The 18,238-nt window shown below is 44.3% G+C and overlaps 2 protein-coding genes across 3 annotated transcripts; one reads left to right on the top strand and one right to left on the bottom strand.

Moving 5' to 3' along the window:
* The first annotated feature begins 934 nt into the window (after window positions 1-934).
* Window positions 935-3,694, top strand: S100a9 (S100 calcium binding protein A9). 2 transcript variants are annotated; one of them, XM_042681829.1, is made up of 3 exons: window positions 935-1,028; window positions 1,870-2,032; window positions 3,307-3,694. In XM_042681829.1, exons 2-3 carry the CDS (start codon window positions 1,883-1,885, stop codon window positions 3,577-3,579), a joined length of 423 nt encoding a protein of 140 aa, XP_042537763.1. In that variant the 5' UTR covers window positions 935-1,028; window positions 1,870-1,882; the 3' UTR covers window positions 3,580-3,694. The 2 variants fall into 2 exon arrangements, with proteins under 2 accessions (XP_042537763.1, XP_042537764.1); XM_042681830.1 differs by lacking the exon at window positions 935-1,028 and having other exon boundaries at window positions 1,809-2,032.
* An 8,633-nt stretch (window positions 3,695-12,327) lies between these two features.
* On the bottom strand, window positions 12,328-13,848 carry LOC122109506 (protein S100-A12-like). Its single transcript, XM_042681941.1, has 3 exons — window positions 13,740-13,848; window positions 13,062-13,221; window positions 12,328-12,591 (listed from the first exon to the last, which is right to left on the bottom strand). The coding sequence occupies exons 2-3, from the start codon at window positions 13,197-13,199 to the stop codon at window positions 12,451-12,453; spliced, it is 279 nt and encodes a 92-aa protein (XP_042537875.1). The 5' UTR covers window positions 13,200-13,221; window positions 13,740-13,848; the 3' UTR covers window positions 12,328-12,450.
* Between the last annotated feature and the right edge of the window lie 4,390 nt (window positions 13,849-18,238).

Genomic DNA, 18,238 nt, shown 5'->3' with positions numbered 1-18,238 from the left:
AAGTATGAAATTGTATCAGTTGCAGGAAACTAGTTGATATTGAAGAAAAATAAGCCAGACTCAGAAAAATCATATTACATTTTCTCTCATATGTGTAATGTAGGGGCGGGGGGGGGGGGACATAAAAGTAGAAGGAGAACTATTAGGGATATAAAAGGAGGAAAAGGGAGAAGGAAATGGGAATGAGAAGGAAAAATAAGTTGTATCCATGTTTGAAAGTGTTTTAATTTATACAGTTGCTTTGTAAAATTGGTAGTAACATTTTAACGGCTGTCTTTTAGGTCAAAGTCCCTGGTGAGTATGGTCGCCAGTTGGGAGCAGTGTTTAGGAGAAGATGCTGAGAGATGCTGGAAATGTATCAGCCCTAGGGCTCTCTCGCACAGACTGAAAGAGGGAGCTTCAGCCAATTAGCTATGTGACAGGTCCATCAGTGGGCTTCGAATTCTTCATCCACAGTATAAAGGGGTTGATCACACATCCACGGGGTGAGAGTTGGGATTAGAAGGTTCCTCAGAGGTGATCAACCCTTGGCTAAGCCAAGCCCTCCTAAGTGTCATGCAAACCCAGAGGGAAGTTGAGCCCATAAACCAATGGAACAGATTGCCCACATATGAGAGGCAGAGGGGCTTGGGGCAAAACGGGGCGGGGGGGGGGGGGAGCCCCAGGGATTCTTAGCCAGACTTTAGCTCTCACAGATGAGGACAGGAGGGAGCCCAAGGCATGGCAGGCTTGTTGACTTGCTCAGAAAGATCATGGGTTGGAGTGGAAGGAAGTTAACCAACCAGCTTCCTCCCAAACTAGTACTGGGCCCAACAGGGGGAATTTCACACACACATACACACAAAAAAAAAAAGCACTATGTGAACACTTCCTGCCCCTCCTCAGCCCCAGCCCACTCCCTGGCAGGGTTTCCACACTGTGCACCTATGAAGCAATCTTTCCCAGAGAAGACCATGAAACCAGAGACTGCCTATAAAAGCCAGGGCCAATCTGCTCTGTCAAACGCTCTGTGGGCTTCCTTGACTCAGGTGAGTGAGTTGCCAGCTCTCCCGGCAGGAGCCTGCCAGTTCTTTTTCTCATCCTACCCCACTTATTTCCAAACCCTCTGCCTAGAGCCCTTTCTTAGTTGATGCTGCTCACTTTATCACTCCCTCCACAGTTTCTTGGAGGCTTGTACCCTCAAGTGCTTTGCTTCTTAGCATTCTCTGATGCACTACCAGTCATTTTCCATATGTGGGTGGCAGTCTCCTCGTTAAGTGGCAACTCGTGCCTTATTTTCATTTATTTATTTAGTTAGTTATTTAACTGATTCCTTATTGTTAGCTTTTTTCTTTTCTGTTAGTTTTTTGCACAGTTAAGAGTTTGAATTCAGGGTATTATGTTCTCACTCAAATTTTCCACCTTTTTTTTTTTTTTGACAGTCAATTAGTGATAGTCTCCTAGACATTTCCGCCCAGACTGGCCTTGAAACTCAATCCTCAGATCTCAGCTTTTTGAGTAGCTAGGATTACAAGCATGAGCTACCAGCACTGGCTTACTCTCTTTCTTTCCCTGCCCCTTCCCCGCTCCAGTCCTGGGGCTTCAAGTCAGGGCCTGGATGCTGTCCTTGAGCTTCTTTTGCTCAAGCCTAGTACTCTATCACTTAAGCCACAGCACCCCTTCTGGCTTTTCTGTTTATGTGGTGCTGAGGAATCCAACCCAAGGCTTCAGGCATGCTAGGCAAGCACTTTACCACTAACCACATTCCCAGCCTGTACTCTCTTTCTATTTTGTGCCTCCTCCCCTTTCTGTCAGTGCCAGAGTCAATCTCAAGGAAGCTGGGCAGCCCATTTCTCTAAGCACCCCAATCTTTGCTTCTCCATTATTCAGATAGTGCAAGAAGATGGCAGACACAAGATCCCAGATGGAAAAACACTTAGAAACCATCGTCAACGTTTTCCACCAGTACTCTAACCGGCAGGGAAACCGAGACACCCTGAACAAGAAGGAATTCAAACAGCTGGTGAAAAAAGAGCTGCAAAACTTCCTCAAGGTAGAGTGGTTAAGGGGCTGTTAAGTGGTTGTGGGCTCAGAAGTCAAGGGGTCAATTCCAGCCCCTTCCACTCAGAGGCACCCAGAGCTGTTACTAGAGGGGGCTAAAAGTTAAATGACACCAACTGTCAAGAGATTGGTCCATTGAACATCTGCTGTGTGTGACATCCTGTTCTGAGCACAGGGACAAGGTGGCAAACAGGGAACCCACGATCCAGTGGGGGCAACGCACAACACAATAATGAATGAAAACAGGTAAATCTAATGTCAGTCAGTAAGTGTCAGATAGAGTCTACACTCTAAGGTGGTCTACATGAGGTGGGGCAGAGCTGACTCACGAGGGTAGACGCAGGGCCCATTTTGAAGAGGTGATATTTGAGTACCTGGTTTCCAGGAAGGCAAGCACCTGAGGATGAACTCTAGCAGGAACATGAGGGCCACTGAGGCTCAGGTGAGAAACCAGAGTCTAGGATCGAAACTAGAGAAATAAAGAGCACATGGAATGCTCCCAGCGCAATGCTGACAGTACTCAAATCAATATCTGTGCATTCCCTAGGTTGGAAAATTCTTAAGTAGTTCTTGTGAGGAGCAGAAAGAAATTTCCTCCAGTAGTCTTTGTATTCTCTTTTCACCTTGGAGCACCAAAGGCCTGGATGAAGAAGGCTGGAATGTATGAGTCCCGGTCTCCATTCTAGCCCTAAAACCAGCCATCGGGGAGCAAGTGCCCAGCTCTCCTGGATCTTTTCTCTCATCCTTATAGGGTAGAGAAATGCCACCATGGGCGGTATTAGGGACACTGATGACTCCCCAGCAAGATGCAGAGTCAGAATAGACAGAGAGAAAGGGGAGAGGAAAGAGTGAGTACAGCTAGGGCTTTAAGTCAGATCTGAATTTGCATCTCAATCTCTACTCCCCTGCTTTTGAGGCTTTTCAACCTATAAAGTTTACTAACCAATTTATAAGACTCAGTTTCCCCAAGGCTTTACCAAGGAAGAGACTATGTCTGTTTCTTGTTAGAAGGTTGCTACAAAGACCAAATGAGAGGAGATTTCTAGATTTATGGACTATCTGACCTTCTTTTGTAAAATATTCATAGTACTCAAGTTGTACGCTGCCTAGGGAATAAATTAGAAAGTGCTTAGCATCTGCTTCATGTCAATCCTCTATCTTTTTAAGGTTTTCCTTGGGTATTTGCCATCTGCTCATTCTCTGTGCTCCCTAGTCTCCACCTCTGGCCACACCCATCCCTAATGGTCCTCTCTCTTACATCTGCAGAAGGAGAATCGGGATGAAAAAGAAATAAATGAAATCCTGGAGGACCTGGATACTAACCAGGACCAGACGCTGGACTTCAATGAGTTTGCCATCCTGATCGCAAGGCTGATCAACGCCTCCCATGAAGAGATGCACAAGAATGCCCATGGGGAAGGCCACAGCCACGGACCAGGCCTTGGGGGGGGTTGCCAGGGCTCTGGCCGTGGTCAAGCTCAAGGTCCTGGACATAGCCATGGTCATGGTCATGGCCACAGTCATGGCCACAGCCACTAATCAATGAGGCAGGCCACTCTGTACCTGTCCAACTAGAGCCATGGGGAATGTCATGTCAGATCACCTTGGCTGTGGGGAGGGAAGATGACAGAAAATAAAGTCTTTCTCTATTCCAGTGCTCTTTGTATGTGTGTTCCCTTCTCAACTTTTTCTCCCCAGAGGTCTAAACACTGGGAAGCCCTGTCCTGGTCTGCCGCAAAATGTCTCCATTTAGTCATCAGAAAATGAGAACAAGGCCAGTTGTAGGTGGCTCACGGCTGTATCTTAGGTACTCAAAAAGCTGAGATCTGATGATAGCAATTCAAAGACAGCCTAGAATCATAGTTCAAAGCCAGCCTAAGTAGGAAAGTCCATGACACTTATATCTCCAATTAACCCCCCCCCCAAAAAAAACAACTAGAAGTGGAAGTGTGGCTCAAGTAGTAGAATGCTAGCCCTAAGCAGAAAAGCTAAGAGACAATGCAAAGGCCCTAAGTTCAAGCCTCAGTAGCAGCACACACACACACACACACACACACACACACACACACACAAAGAGAGAGAGAGAGAGAGAGAGAGAGAGAGAAGAGAATAAAATGAGAACAAAGAAGATGTGAATCTGTTCTGAGCCCCCTATATATACCTCTGACTGTCTTCATCTCTAATGTTAGCCTAACTGCTCAGGTTCCAGTCATCCTGTTCAGCAAAGACGAGCTATCTCTTCCCTTCAGGGTGCCAGCCACCTTCCTATCCAGCCCAGCCCTTGTTTGCCCATGGCTTTCCACTCTACACTTTCTGTTAACAAAAATCTATTCCATCCTAGCTACTTCAGAAGCTGAGACCTGGAGGACAGAGGTTCTGAAGCCAGCTTGAGCTGGAAAATTCTGTGAGACTCCATCCCTAATTAGCCAGCAAAATGGTGGGTTGAAGATGTGGTTCAAGTGGTAGAACCCAAGCCATGAGCAAGGAAGCTGAGCAAGAGCATGAGGCCCTCAGTTCAAGTCCTGGTACCAGCACACACACACACACACACACACACACACACACACACACACACACAATACTTTTTATCTGGAAGTCTTCTTGAGATGAATCAAGACAATGCCTAGTATGGGGAGGGATACTGGAACTCAAGCAGTGGGAACAAGAACAAATTAGGTGTGATTTACCTGCAAACATTTCTGGATCCAAGAGGGAAGTTGGAGCTTTTATTGGATCCTGGCAGGGAATAAAAGGTGGTCACATGGGAAGTAGGAGTTAGCCCTTTGCCTACTCTAACCCTAGCAGGATGGTAGAGTGAAAAGAGCACTTGCATGCCCAACAAAAGAAATGAACTCCAAACCATGCTGTGTAATTAAAGTCACCATGAGTCACAGAAGGAGCTTGTGCTCTGAGTCCATTGAGCTTCTAGCAACTGAAGATTCTTACGTTAAGCCTTAAGAGATGATAGAGAATCCTCCAGTTGCTAGTCAACAGCTGAGAGCTCAAGCCAGCAGGGACATTTGTTCCTCTCTGTAAAATCTGTGACCTGGCCTGACTCCATCTTCCCCAGAGTTGCTGTCTTTTGCAGCCTTTGGACCCAAGTACCTACCTCAGAGAGACTCAAGTGACTCCTCTTTCATCTCCATAATCTCTGACCATAAAGTGCCTATGCAAGCTACAACCATATTAAGATTCTCTAAACAGGGGGCTGGGAAGGTGGCTCAGTGGTAGAGCATTTGCCTTGCATGCATGAGGCCCTGGGTTCGATTCCTCAGCACCACATAAACAGGAAAAAAAAAGCCAGAAGTGGCACTGTGGCTCAAATGGTAGAGTGCTAGCCTTGAGCTGAAGAGCTGAGGGACAGAGCCCAAGCCCAGAGTTCAGGCCCCACAACCAGACAAAAAATAAAAAAAAAGATTCTCTAAACACACACACACACATACACATACACACACCAATCCTTTCAGTAGAGTGAAGATTCATATGTGTGAATTTGTGGCCACTGGAGAAAGACTACAGTCAATGGTTCACTAAAGTATAGAGCAGAAGAGAAATCAGCCTGAAGGTCACCCTGTAGTAAAGCTGATTGATCCAAGTTGTACAGTGAGACAGGGGGTCTGGAATTCATTTGTTTCATTGCCTGAGCCTCCAGGGTCTTTCCCCAGGGCTAAGCATAAAAGGTAGGAGCTTCCAGAGTCAATGTCAACAATCTCCTTACTGCCACTATGGTTGGGACTCCAGCCTTCCTGACCACACTCTTGTTCAAAAGTCCTCTTCCTAAATCCATCCCTACCCCAACCACCTCCTCATCCCCTACAGCTCTGCTATGGGAGAGAACAATGAAGGGCCTGGGAACTATCTCCACTTAGTGAGCTTGTGTAACAGAGTCAAGAAGCCCTTGCCAGCACTTCATAAAAGGCTTGACTTGGAGACCTGGAGCAAAGAACATTTACTTATCTGACAACTTTCTTCCCCACGCTCACATCTAGGGATGCATCACCATCTTTCTTCCATTATGCACACAGATTCATACAGGGGAAAAAGGAGCAGCCAGGAGGCCTGAGTTCTAATGCTAGCCTTGCCAGGACCCTTGCTCTATTCTGCTTCAGTCAGAGTAGGAGGGTGCTTCTCCCACTTCCTCTGCCACCATTACTCATCATAATGTGCCATAAATATGTCTGTGACTATATCCCACGCTAGACTGAACCCCACAAGGGTAAATTCCATGCCTCTGTCTTATACTATAGATACTTTATTCCCAGCACCTAAAGTGGGCAATGGCACAGTATAGACTCTCAACATATATTGACTACACAAATGGCTAAATTTGTCTAAAATTGCTCACATGTCTCATGCGCCTTTTTTTTTTCAGGAGAAGGTATTGGCAGGGAAAGAGGAAAGAGAATGGGATCAAAAACACATAATGTAAAAAAAAAAAAAACATGTAATGTAAACCTTCTGGGTGATCATCATAGCTTCTCCAGCTTAAAGGTAGGAGTCAGCATGTTTATGGGAATCTGAAGTCATATTCAAATCTAAACTGGACATTTAGATGCAGAGAAAAAAGATTTGCTGTGGGGAAAAAAAATCTGAAAACTATTGATTCACAGGCCCACCCTTGAGTGAGTTTCACTAACATCCCTGCCGTGTGATTGAACCAACCTTACCTGCTCCTCCAGAAAGAGATTTCCCTCCTTTGGCAGTGACATTCAAAGTATTAATTACTCTGAGTCAACAGCTGCCTCCTTGTGACTGCCAGGCACTCATGCTATTCACCCTCCTGACCTTTTAGGGATATTCAGTAAATTTAATCCCTTACATGCTTTCTTCCACCCATCCATTCATTCATCTACTTTAAAACTCTCTTCCTAGGGCTGCGTGTGTGGCTTAAGTGGTAGAGTGCCTATCTAGCAAGTACAAGGCCCTGAATTCAAACCCCTAACTGAGCTTTGTCTGGCTTCTTCACCTCTGTGCCAGAAATACTTTTCTCCATTTTGGTATATCTAATGCTTTTTTGAATGCCCCAGCTCTCAATCAGTTATCTGTCTCCATGAATACATCCCCTCCTGTGGGAACCACATAACTCTCTAACAGGTCCGCCATTCAAAATTCTGAATGGGGAGCACTCATCTGCAAGCCTGACTCTGAACTCCTTGACAAAAGGGCCTATGTTAGCCTGCTCTATACCCCCAGATGCTGACATGAAAGAAGTTCTCTGTGAACAATGAGATTGAATAAACCAAGGAAGGATTGGCATAGGGGCCAATAGATATGGAAACAGGTTAGATGAGGGAGAATATAGAGCTCTGGTGTTAAGTAGAGCTGAAGATGAGGAAAGAGCTTTGAGGGACTTCATTATGCCAGCTGACTTGGAAGCTGGCAAAGGGCAGAGAAGAGAAACCTTTTTAGATATCAAGAGTGCTTCATCTTGTCTTTGGGACTCCTGGAACTCAGTCTGAGTGTTAAGACATACTCAGACCTAGAACTTGCTAGAATGATATTTGTTGTCGAAAGCCATAGATCCTATGGGATTTTCCTATAACATGGTTTAACAGAGGCAGTTATGATGATTTGGCCCCTTTCTTTCCATTAGTCCCCTTCCATTCAAAAAGAAAAATAGGTTCTGTGGAAAAGAGAGTAGGAGTTCTTCCCTCACATAGAAAGTAAGAGAACTACTGCCAACACTAAGATTGTCACCCTACATGAGAATCAAAGTCTGCATCTATGATTAACGATGCCTTCAGGGAAACATAAAGTTTGGGTGTTTTCCCCACCACCACAGTGACTAAAGAACCAGACAGCACCTGTCGTCAGATGATTGCTTCCCAGTTCTTATAGAGGAAAACTGTCCTCCTTTTGTGGAGTTCGCAGTGGAACCTGAACTTCTGGCTATCTTTCTGGAAAGGATGAGGGAGACCCAAACAGTAGCCTGAACTTGCTGAATTTAGTCCAGACACATAGCAGTCGTTCTAACATGCTCCAGGATCTGGGTAGTGTGAAGTGGCTAGAATTTTGGAGAAGAATGAACTCTCTCCATTTACTTGTCTACTTTTTCACGCAAAAGAGATTAACTAGGCCTTTATGGTAGTATGGGTTAAGCATTGCATAATGCTCCTGAGGACTACTGTGGTGAATAAGGCTCAGTCTTATTTACCAGGAAATCCAGGTCTGCATAACAGACAAGAGAACTGCTCCTCAAGTCATTGTAATATGAGAAATGAAAGGCCATGGAAGTATGCAGTGAAGTGGGACTTGGGGGTAGGAATACCTCCCTTTGTGAAGCTATCTCCCTGGAAGGATGAGGGTCCAAGTAGCATTGAGGCTGGAAGCTAGAGACATCAGAATTAACAGAAACATGTTCTGAGAGAGGAGAGTACATGTGCAAAGGCCTGCAGGTGTCAGACATGGGCATGAGAGAGAATGAGGAGCGGAGGGGTTTGAAGAGGAGAGATAACACCTATAACAAGACAGACACTAAGCTAAGAAACTCACCCCTCACAGAGTGAACCATATACTCCATGAAGGGGCTTTGGGTAGGGAAGGTGATATCTGTGCTTTATGAAAGTCTCTCTTCCTGAGGTTTATGGCCTGAATTTGGGGGACAAGACCACAGACACTCTAGGAGATCATCACAACAGTCCAGGTAAGAGTTAAACAGAGCTTCTGCTGCCACTTTGCAGAAAGTGCAAATTTGGTCAGAATCTCAAACTAGCCCAAGCTCCATCTCAATGAAGCAAAGTACAACCCACAACCCCTTTGGAACAAATAAAGTATTGTCAATTTTGTGCTGTTTGCCAAGACCTTACTTCACCAGCCCCGTGAGGCAATCTTACACAACCCTAATACAGTTCCTGCTCTGAAGTAAACTCCAGAGCCCAACCCAGGGTCCGTCCCTTCCCAGCAGTTGCTTGAAATATCTATTTTAGAAAGCCCTGGGTCATGGATTTTGACATCACAATTACCAAGGTGACAAGACTGAAACAGCTGGTTGCTTCAGCCCTATTGCTTGTTTACCTAAACCAATTCCTCTAACCTAAGACCTAAGCCCTACTGGACCCCCTCCCTCACTCTGTCTTCTGAAAATAGACCCAAAAAGATAGATAAATAAGCCCCAGCAGGGAGACCATCTTTGTATGTAGATCTTATGGTGAAGGAAGGGAAGTGTTGCCAAGACCTGAGGTAAGAGAGAAAAGGTGCACAGGCAAGCATGCAAGAGTCGGGATTCCAGCCTGAAGCTGGGGATGTACCACCTCAGTCAATCTGTTCCTTTCTCCCTCCTCTCCCCGTCTCTCTCCCCTTTCCTTCTTGACCTTCTTGCCCTCTCTTTCACCTTCTACCTTTTCCTCATCCTCTCTGAGAACTTTCTCACTCTCTCTAATTAAGAGGACATACCTTTGCAAAGTAACTAAAAGCATTATTATTAGCATTATTGTTCATCTTTAAATAGTTGTATGAAGGAGTTTCAGTTCAACATGTTCATTTAGGAATACAATGCATCTTGGTCAATGTCAGGCACTAGGATCATTTCTAACCAGAGAAAATGCCTCCAAAACACAATGTTTGGCTGCCAAGTGTCCTGTTAATAATGAAAGAGGAAAATCACCATAGGAAAATACAGTTATATGCCATTTTCTGGTGTTGATTTTGGTTTGTTTTTGGTTTTATGTTGGCCCTAGCAGATCTGAACTCTTGCTTGCTAGGCAAGTGCTCTATCACTTGAGTTATACAGCCCCCTCAGTCCATTTTGCTTTAGTTTATTTTTCTGCTGTGATCTCATACTCTTTGCCCTAGGTGGGCCTTGCACCATAATCCTCCCATCCCTTCCCACATAATTGGAATTGCACACAACATCACAGCCAGCCCTTATGCATAACAGGGACAAGGCAATTTGTTCAAATCTAAGAGTATGATTACATGAAGCTGGACAATAGAGTTCAATCACTCCGTGGCCTCTTGACGCAATCAGGAGACATAAACAGATGTGTGAGGCTGCTGCCTTAGGTGAAACACAGCATGTTGCTTTTCAGTAAATGCTTTTGTAAGTAGGAAAAATATGCTCTAAAAAATGATAAAAGGTATCAGGATGCTGGTGGCTCATATTTACAATACTGCTACTCATGAGACTGAGATCTAAAAATCACCATTCAAAACAAATCCAGGAGTCTCCAAATAAAATCCAATTAACCAGTAAAAATATGGAAGTAGAGATGTGGCTCAAGTGATAAGAGTGCTAGCCTTGAGCAAAAAAGACCAAATGAGAGCACAAAGTCCTGAGTCCCAGCTCCAGTACCAGCACCCACCCACACATACAAAAAAAAATAGTACCAAGAAGAAAGCACAAAACCCCCTGGTTTCCCCAGGGGGTCCATGTTTTCAGATATCATCTAACAAGCCCAGACAGTACTCATCAGCCCAGAGACACTAACAATCCAGCCATCATCTGCTGAGAGGAAGAAAGCCTTAACTCCTCTTACTCAGTGTGATCTCCTGGATCTCTGGGCTGAGAGCTGCTATTCACAGCCTGAGCCAAAAAGCTAATTGCGCGAGGGGCCCTAAATTCAAGCTCCAGTATCGGCACAAAAGAATAATTAATTAATAATTAAAGATAAAAGTACATAAAATGATCACTTAGTCATGTATTATCAAGAATTATGTACTGACATAGTTATATGTGCTATGCTTCTATAGAAATGGCAGTGTGACGTTCACACTACCAGCACAGCAAACACAGCTGTCATGCCTTGCACTGCATTGTTATGTGGACATTACTGAGCAATAGGGAATTTATTCAGCTGCATGATAATTGTATGGATCACTGTCATACATACTGACTCACAGCCAAACATCATTTTGATTATAGAAGGGTTTGGGGTGTTGAGTCTGGTAGAAGCAGAAAGGATTGCATTTTAACATGAACTTTGGAGTAACACAAATACCTAAAGCATAGCAAACACCTCCCTCTGTGCTGGCACTAGTGGACAAAGCATAGTACTCGTCTCTCTAGTCCCTTCTCCTTTGTTCTTCTCAACTCCTTCTCACTCTTTCCCCCCTTCGAGAGAATCAGAGAAATTGAACTTTACTATCCCATGTTCATGGACATGTAAATTCTGAAGCATTTTCCTCCTTTACAAGTATGACCCAGATATCCCCTCTTTGAGGAATTTTAAATGGCTTCTCCTTTCCCCCAAGCAAAGCCACCCTCCTTTTCTCCCACAGGCTCCCACATGTCCTGTGCTTTACTTCTGTCAAAAGCACACATCCCATCGCATGGAAATTTCTGTTGACTCAGGTTTTCTCCAACCAGACCCAAGCATCTTACAACAAGGACTTAAGTCTTGTGTCCTCCAATATCCAGCACAAATGGCGGGGGGGGGGGGGGGGGGGCCGCGGTGATTTTTTTTCAAGTAATCTTTTATTTCTCACTTCCCACCTCTTAAATGTCTTCAGCATCTGACCACCCCCAATGCCTAGCCTTACTTTATGTCTCCAGTGCCCGGAGGCTGCACCATTCAATACAGTAACTGTGAGCTGCATGTGGCTTTTTGAACCCTTTTGAAATGTAGCCATAGCTATGAGATCGATGTATCACAAGTGTAAAATATGTACTAGAACTCAAAGGCTTAAGACAAAACGAAGAGAATGTAAAGAATCTCAATAATATTTATATTGTTGAAGCGATCGCATTTATGTCATCTGTAGATACACACGCAACTCTCCATTTCAGTGACTGTACTTCATGCACACCAGTTATACACTGGCTTTTGTGCTGTCCTTTAAACCAGCCAATCATGATCCCATCTCAAGGTCTTGGTGCATCTCCCAGAAACCACCAGACCATCTGCAAGCTGCTCTTCTTCATTTCTTTCTGATTCCTGCTCAAATGCATACAATGACCACCCCAACATCCAAGCCAACAGCCCACTCCTTCCCCTTTCACCCTAACCCAACTTCTCCACTTTAGTTTTCTTTTCTTCACTTATCATTACCTACCAGTATAGCATATGCTGCATTCTTACATATGTATGCATTTGTTTGTTTCCCAATAGATTGCATAATTTGGAGAGGAAAATTACTTAGTAGGGTCACTGGTCTCTGGCTATCATAGGTATTCATCGAACATGTGCAGGTTGAATAAATGGATGAATCAACAATGGACTTTGCATAAATATCTGGTGAGCAATGGAGCAGGGGCTATAAAGGGGTCTAAGTGAGACAGTTGGCAGGGATAAGGCACCAGGAATCAGGAGACCACGGTTCAGAGAAGGAAAGACAAGTGTGCAGACACCATTCACAATTTTTCTCAAGTACATTTATTCACACTCTACTGCCCTGGGCAAGGCAGGGCTTTGATGAGAAGAAGTAAATGCCTTCTTGGGGACCTTGCTGGTGAAAAGGCCCTCAGAGAGTTTTCTATTCCTTGTGGATGTTTTCATGGGCAGTCTCCAACACAGAGGCCAACAGGAATACGAATTCCCTAAAGTTGACCTCCCCGTCACCATTATCATCCAGCTCCTTGAATATTCTGTCAATTGTAGCTTGATCTTTGGTGTTCTAAGAGAAAGAAAAAGCAGAAACCCTTGAGCTCAAAACCTCCATTAAGACTCTTTTCCCCACTGCTCTCAGACCTCTCATCCCTCAGGGTTCGGGGTAGGCAGGCCGAGAAACATTAAGATATTAAACGGCACACGACAAAAAAAGAAGAAGAAGAGGTTGTACATGTCATGAACCATCCTGGAGTCACACAAGGCTTGACCTAGAACATGCTCTAAAGTTCACCTCACCCACCACTCCCTTTACTTATGAGGAAACAGATCCCAGGAGAAAAATAAGCAAAGCCAAGGGGTTGGAGAGTTCCTGAGAGGGGGCAGGCGAGGCCCTACTCCACCACAGGGAGAGAATATCCTTGGGAGTTCAAACTAGAGCAATATCCACCCCAACTCATGTTCCACCATCCTCCTCCAGGATCTGCCATTCCTTCCGCAAGGGAGAGCAGCAATGGTGATGAAAAGAATATCACCTACCTTGATGGTGTTTGCAAGCTCCCTTATAATCAGCTTCTTCAGCTCACTCTTGGTGAGGGTGTCAGGATGATCCGTCCGAATTGAGTACTGGTGAAAGATATTGATGATGCCCTCCAAGTAGTCTTCCAGTGTAGGCATCTTCGCAACTTCACGTTAACCTCTTAGAAGACAATGGAGATCTCGTGGCAATTCCTCCCCTACCCCATTCAATGTCTACTCTTCCCTCTTTCTGCCTCTAGGACTCAAAGCATGAAGTCCTCCAGATTTACTCCGTTTAACCCATGGTGAAATTTTTAAGTAGATAGAATAGGGAAGAAAAGTTTATGTGACCATGTCTAAAGTCTGAAGAAAAAAAAATATTCTTCCAATTAGCCATGGTGCCCCCTACCACCTCACCCACCAGGCAGGATCATTTGGAAGTTATTGCTCACTCAAACTCATCTAGGAAGGGTTTTGGGTTGGCCAGGCTATTCACTTTTTTGGCTTCATGTCCCCTAAAGACCATTACAACTCCACTCCTATGAAGAGCTTGAATTGAATCCAAACTACAGTGTTAGCCCAGAAGTGCCCAGGTAAAAATAGAGATCTGTGGTTTCCAACACTGTGATTGCAACATGGCCACCAACAACCACAAGCCTATGGACCACTGAAGGACCCAGTCAAGGAAAGGGTACTTACCACTCAGTGCTCAAGTGTGGAGCTTTAGCTAGAAATCAGCACTCGTGTTAGACCCCAGGCAAGGAGGCTTTTATAAGACAGTCCAGGCTTCAGCTTCAACCTTGCGTGAAGAAATCTCTCTATGATTCATCTTGAGATAGTTGTCTGACATGGCACAGTTACACAAGAGCAGATTTGACCTGTGGCTTTGACTGTAACAGGAGCCACTCAGATTTCACTCATCCTGAAGCAAAACCCGACACCACCCACCCATCCACACTGAAATGCCCTGCACATTTCTGGCCCTGACAGGAGAAATTGCATTCAAAAGTTAAGTAACTAAGTGTCAAATCCAACATTGTCTGCCTTTAAAATCTTTGCCACTACAATCCCACCCCCCCCCCAAATGTCAATAGACATATTTAAAAATCCTGTTTATCCATCTTGTTTTAGAAATAAGATTTTTGGTAGTTGTAAAATATCTTGTATCTGTTCCTGATGAGTTTTTCCCCCAGTCTTTGTCAATTCCCAATTGACCTTTTTAAAAATGTATGTCCTCAGATTTTCTTTTTATTTTTTAGCATATACATTTTTTAATTTTATTTTATTGTAAAGATGCTGTAAGAGGAATTAGTTACATCATGAGTAAGGTACCTTTCTCATTGAACATTGTTACCCACTCCATTGTTGTTTTCTACCATCCTTTCCTTCCCCCTACTTCTCCCCCAACACCACCACAAAATTGTAAAGTTCATTTCCGACATAGTGTCCTGTGAGTATCTTTGTTGTAATAGGTCATCTTTTGTACTTCTTTCAGCATTGTGTTATTTCCCTTCCCCCAATCATATAAATGCATCTACAAGATAGAGGCTACTACAATCAGAGACAGAGATTGTCAGGGATAAACCAATGGAAAAAAGAAAAATGAAATAAAATAAGAAGGAAGAACTAAATACAGTACATTGTCGACATCAAGGTTGACAGCTTAAAAAAAAAAAAAACCTGTTGTTTCTGTGTTTTAGAGTTCATTTTGTGTGGTCATATGTTCATAGATCTTGAGCTAGTATGATTCTCTGTCAGGACTAACTTAGGCTTATACTAATTATTACAAACCATACAACCATAGAGCCTATGTTGGGGACAGCCCATACCCCCAAAATCACTGTATGAAAAACACCAGGTTAAGCTCAGGAATGCAGGAACAACAACTAAGAAGAAAAGATGGCTGTCCTTCCAGAACTTACAACCAAATGAGTTCAGATACCTTTCTAAGCCATAACACAAAAAGTTTACCCAGTGAAAGAGAGGAAGTGCCAAGGACTGTCGGGATGACAAGCTTATAGCTTGTCCATGCTAGGCTGGGACCCAGGTTCACTCAGCCCATGAGCTGGGACCAAGACTGCTTGCCAGCCCAGTGTGGAGCCCCATGAGGGTCTTTGGACCAGCTCTGAGCCCTTGGGCAACCTTGACCTCTGTGAGCCTATATCTTCATCTGTGAGGTTATTGCCTCAGCCTCATTTGTTCCTGGAGTTGAGCATAGCAGAAAGAACATGTGAGAAAGTCCTGGAAGCAGACTACTATGATTTTTTGCATGTTTCTTCTACTGCCTTTCACCCAGACCCATTGTGGGACATTCAGCCCAGCCAGCACAGACTTGAGCACCTATGCCCAGCCCAGACCCAACTTTTAAGGGGCCTGACCACCAGGTACCAGGAGTTACCTAAAATCTGAAAGTAGATCTATAGCTCAAAGTGGTAGAGCATTAGCCTTGAGAACAAAAGTTCAAGGACAGCCCCCAGGCCCTGAGTTAAAGCTCCACAACTGACAAAAAAAGAGGCTAGTGTGTGTCAGCTTACTGTCATTATAATGAATTATCTCAGAAAATTAACTTATAAAAGAGAAAGCATTGGCTTTTCTCACAGTTTTAAAGATTTTGACACGTGGTCCATTGGCCCTATTGCTTTGGGCCTGTGGTGCTCATGGTGACAGTATATGGCAGAAGGAAACTATTTTCATATCAGGAACCATGGAACAAAGAGAGAGAGAAAGAGGATAAAGTCCAAAGCCCGCTCCCCCACCCCCACTGAGACACATCTCCAGTGACCATCTCCAAGGACCTCTCGCTAGGCTCCACCTCTCCAAGGTTTCACTACATCCCACAAGAGCAGCAGCCTGGGGACCTAGCATCCAACATGTGAACTGCTGGGGAAGATTCCAGACCCAAGCTACAGTAGGTGGATGGACACAGGTATGCCAGAAAAACAGAGGCAATGCTGTTCGTTGTTTTAGGGGTAGGTTAGCATGTCCTCAGTTTCAACAAATAGGATATCCCCTCAATTGTTTATGTCGATGGAGGTAATGAGGCCAAGGAAGCAAGGAGTGTTCTCCCTAAGTTGTTCAAGGATGCAAAGCTGGAGCAGAACATTTTCAGAACCGACCCTAAAGTTTCCAGAAAAGAAGATAAACCAATAACTCCATGACTTCCTTCTGGTTTATCCATTACACTCCCTAAATTTGGAGTAGGGTAACCACTACCTGTGAAGTAGGTTCACTTCCCACTGGTTACTTTACCATTTGCAGGAATCCAATAAGGCAGGACACATGCACACACAAGGGTGATAAAGGCAAAAAAAACTTTATTACTCACAAATTGGCAACCATGAGCAGCAGAAGCCTAGGATTCATAGTAAAGCAGTTCAAGATTCAAGAAAACCACCAGGCATCAGTGGCTCATGCCTGCAATCTCAGGAGGCTGAGATCTGATGGTCACTGTTTGAATCCAGCTGAGGCAGGCAAGTCCCTGAGATTCTTTTTTTTTTTTTTTTAGGTCCGGTCGTGGGGTCTGACCTCTGGGCCTGGGCGCTGTCCCTCAGCTCTTCAGCTCAAGGCTAGTGTTCTACCACTTGAGCCACAGCACCACTTCCAGCTTTTTTTCTTTTTGCTTATGTGGTGCTGAGGAATCGAACCCAGAGCCTCATGCATGCAAGGCAAGCGCTCTACCACAGAGCTACCTTCCCAGCCCAGTCCATGAGATTCTTACCTCCAACTAACACCACCAAAAAGCCAGAAGTAGACTTATGGCTCAAGTTGTAGAGCACCAGCCTTGAGCAGAAAAGGCTAAGGGACAGTACCCAGGCCTTGAGTTTAATCTCCAATACTGGCAAAAAAAAAAAAAAAAAAAACTCAGGACAACCACCAGTGGTATATAGAGTGTCATCTATCTGCAGTCTCCATGTTGCACTGAGCTGACTTTAAAAATAATCTATTGGATTTTATATACCAAAGGCAACTAGATCACTGAAGCAGCCAAGACTATTAGGGGGATTTGTTTCTTCTACTGCATCTCTGTAGCTACTGCATCTTCTACTGTATCTCATTTAGCAATGCTAATTCATTTCATATACCCTCAGTCCTCCCTGAATCTAGGGCCCAAGGTCTGGCTATTAAATCTGTATGACACCTGAACTGATACAATCAGAATGCAATATTGTTGACCCACAGCAGAATACATCCTAGTACACCATAAAGACCTTAAAACAAGTAGGAGGAGCCTCCTAGATTCCAGCAGAAGTTGCTAAAGAGTCAAACGATCCTTCAGATACACCCACTGTTTGCAACCAACAGGGGAAAACTTATCTGTTTCCACTGTGTCTTTAGAATAGCTGAGATGTTTCTGGTGCAGCCAGAAGTGTTACCAAGGACTCAATGTCATCCTCTTCATCTGAGAGGCCCATGCATTCCAGTAGTAAGTTCCTATAGCCAAAGTCACAGAGATTCAAGTACTTATAATTCCATTGGGTGAGCAGGCTTTAAGAAAAGATCTCAATGGCAGTGCCTGGGCTGAAATTCATCTACTTGCTTCCACAACTGGCTGCTAAAATGACCTCATTTAAGGTTAGCAATTTTTTTAGTCACCTTGACTAAAAGGCCCAAAAGAACAGATTGGGTACAGGTGGCCTTCAATACCCAAAGAGCTTAATCTTGGGCCTCCACTTTATAAAAGGTGCCATTGGGGCCAAAAATGTTCTCTTGACTATATCTGAGATTCTTCTTTGACATCCTATCTAAGTGGCCCATAGGAATTGCACCTATTGTCCTGGGCCCTGGACTCCTTCAAGGTCAGTACTTTATCAGCCATTGCTCAATATGTCAATGACTTAGCACAGTTCCTGCTCCACTTGCATGTTGTGGATGACCAAATCTTGTCATGGAGACTTGGGCTTGTGTTATTGTTGTTCAGAGATAGGGTTGTACAGTTACTGGGACTTGAACTCAGGCTCTCACACACACACTTGCCTGTTTCACTCAAGGCTGGTGCTCTACCACTTGAGGTATACCTCCATTTCTGGCTAGTTAATCGGAAATAAGCATCTCTTGGATTTGTCTTCCCAAGCTGGCTTCAAATCTCAATCTCCAGATCTTAGCCTCCTGAGTAGCTAAAATTATAGGCATGAGCCACCAGCACCTGGCAGACTTGGATTCATTGAAAGCCAAACTCAACCTTCTGATAGTATACTATA

This window comes from Dipodomys spectabilis, unplaced genomic scaffold (genome assembly GCF_019054845.1).
Source record: "Dipodomys spectabilis isolate Male_0828 unplaced genomic scaffold, ASM1905484v1 ptg000069l, whole genome shotgun sequence".
Taxonomy (NCBI): Eukaryota; Metazoa; Chordata; class Mammalia; order Rodentia; family Heteromyidae; genus Dipodomys; species Dipodomys spectabilis.
This window is presented reverse-complemented; position numbering and strand designations above follow the sequence as displayed.

Bases quoted from the DNA above. Each gene is read 5' to 3' on its own strand.
- S100a9 (XM_042681829.1), top strand. From the start codon at position 1,883: ATGGCAGACACAAGATCCCAGATGGAAAAACACTTAGAAACCATCGTC. The intron at 2,033-3,306 runs GTAGAGTGGTTA...TTACATCTGCAG, and splicing joins AGCTGCAAAACTTCCTCAAG to AAGGAGAATCGGGATGAAAA.
- LOC122109506 (XM_042681941.1), bottom strand. From the start codon at position 13,199: ATGCCTACACTGGAAGACTACTTGGAGGGCATCATCAATATCTTTCAC. The intron at 12,592-13,061 runs GTAGGTGATATT...TCTTTCTCTTAG, and splicing joins AGCTTGCAAACACCATCAAG to AACACCAAAGATCAAGCTAC.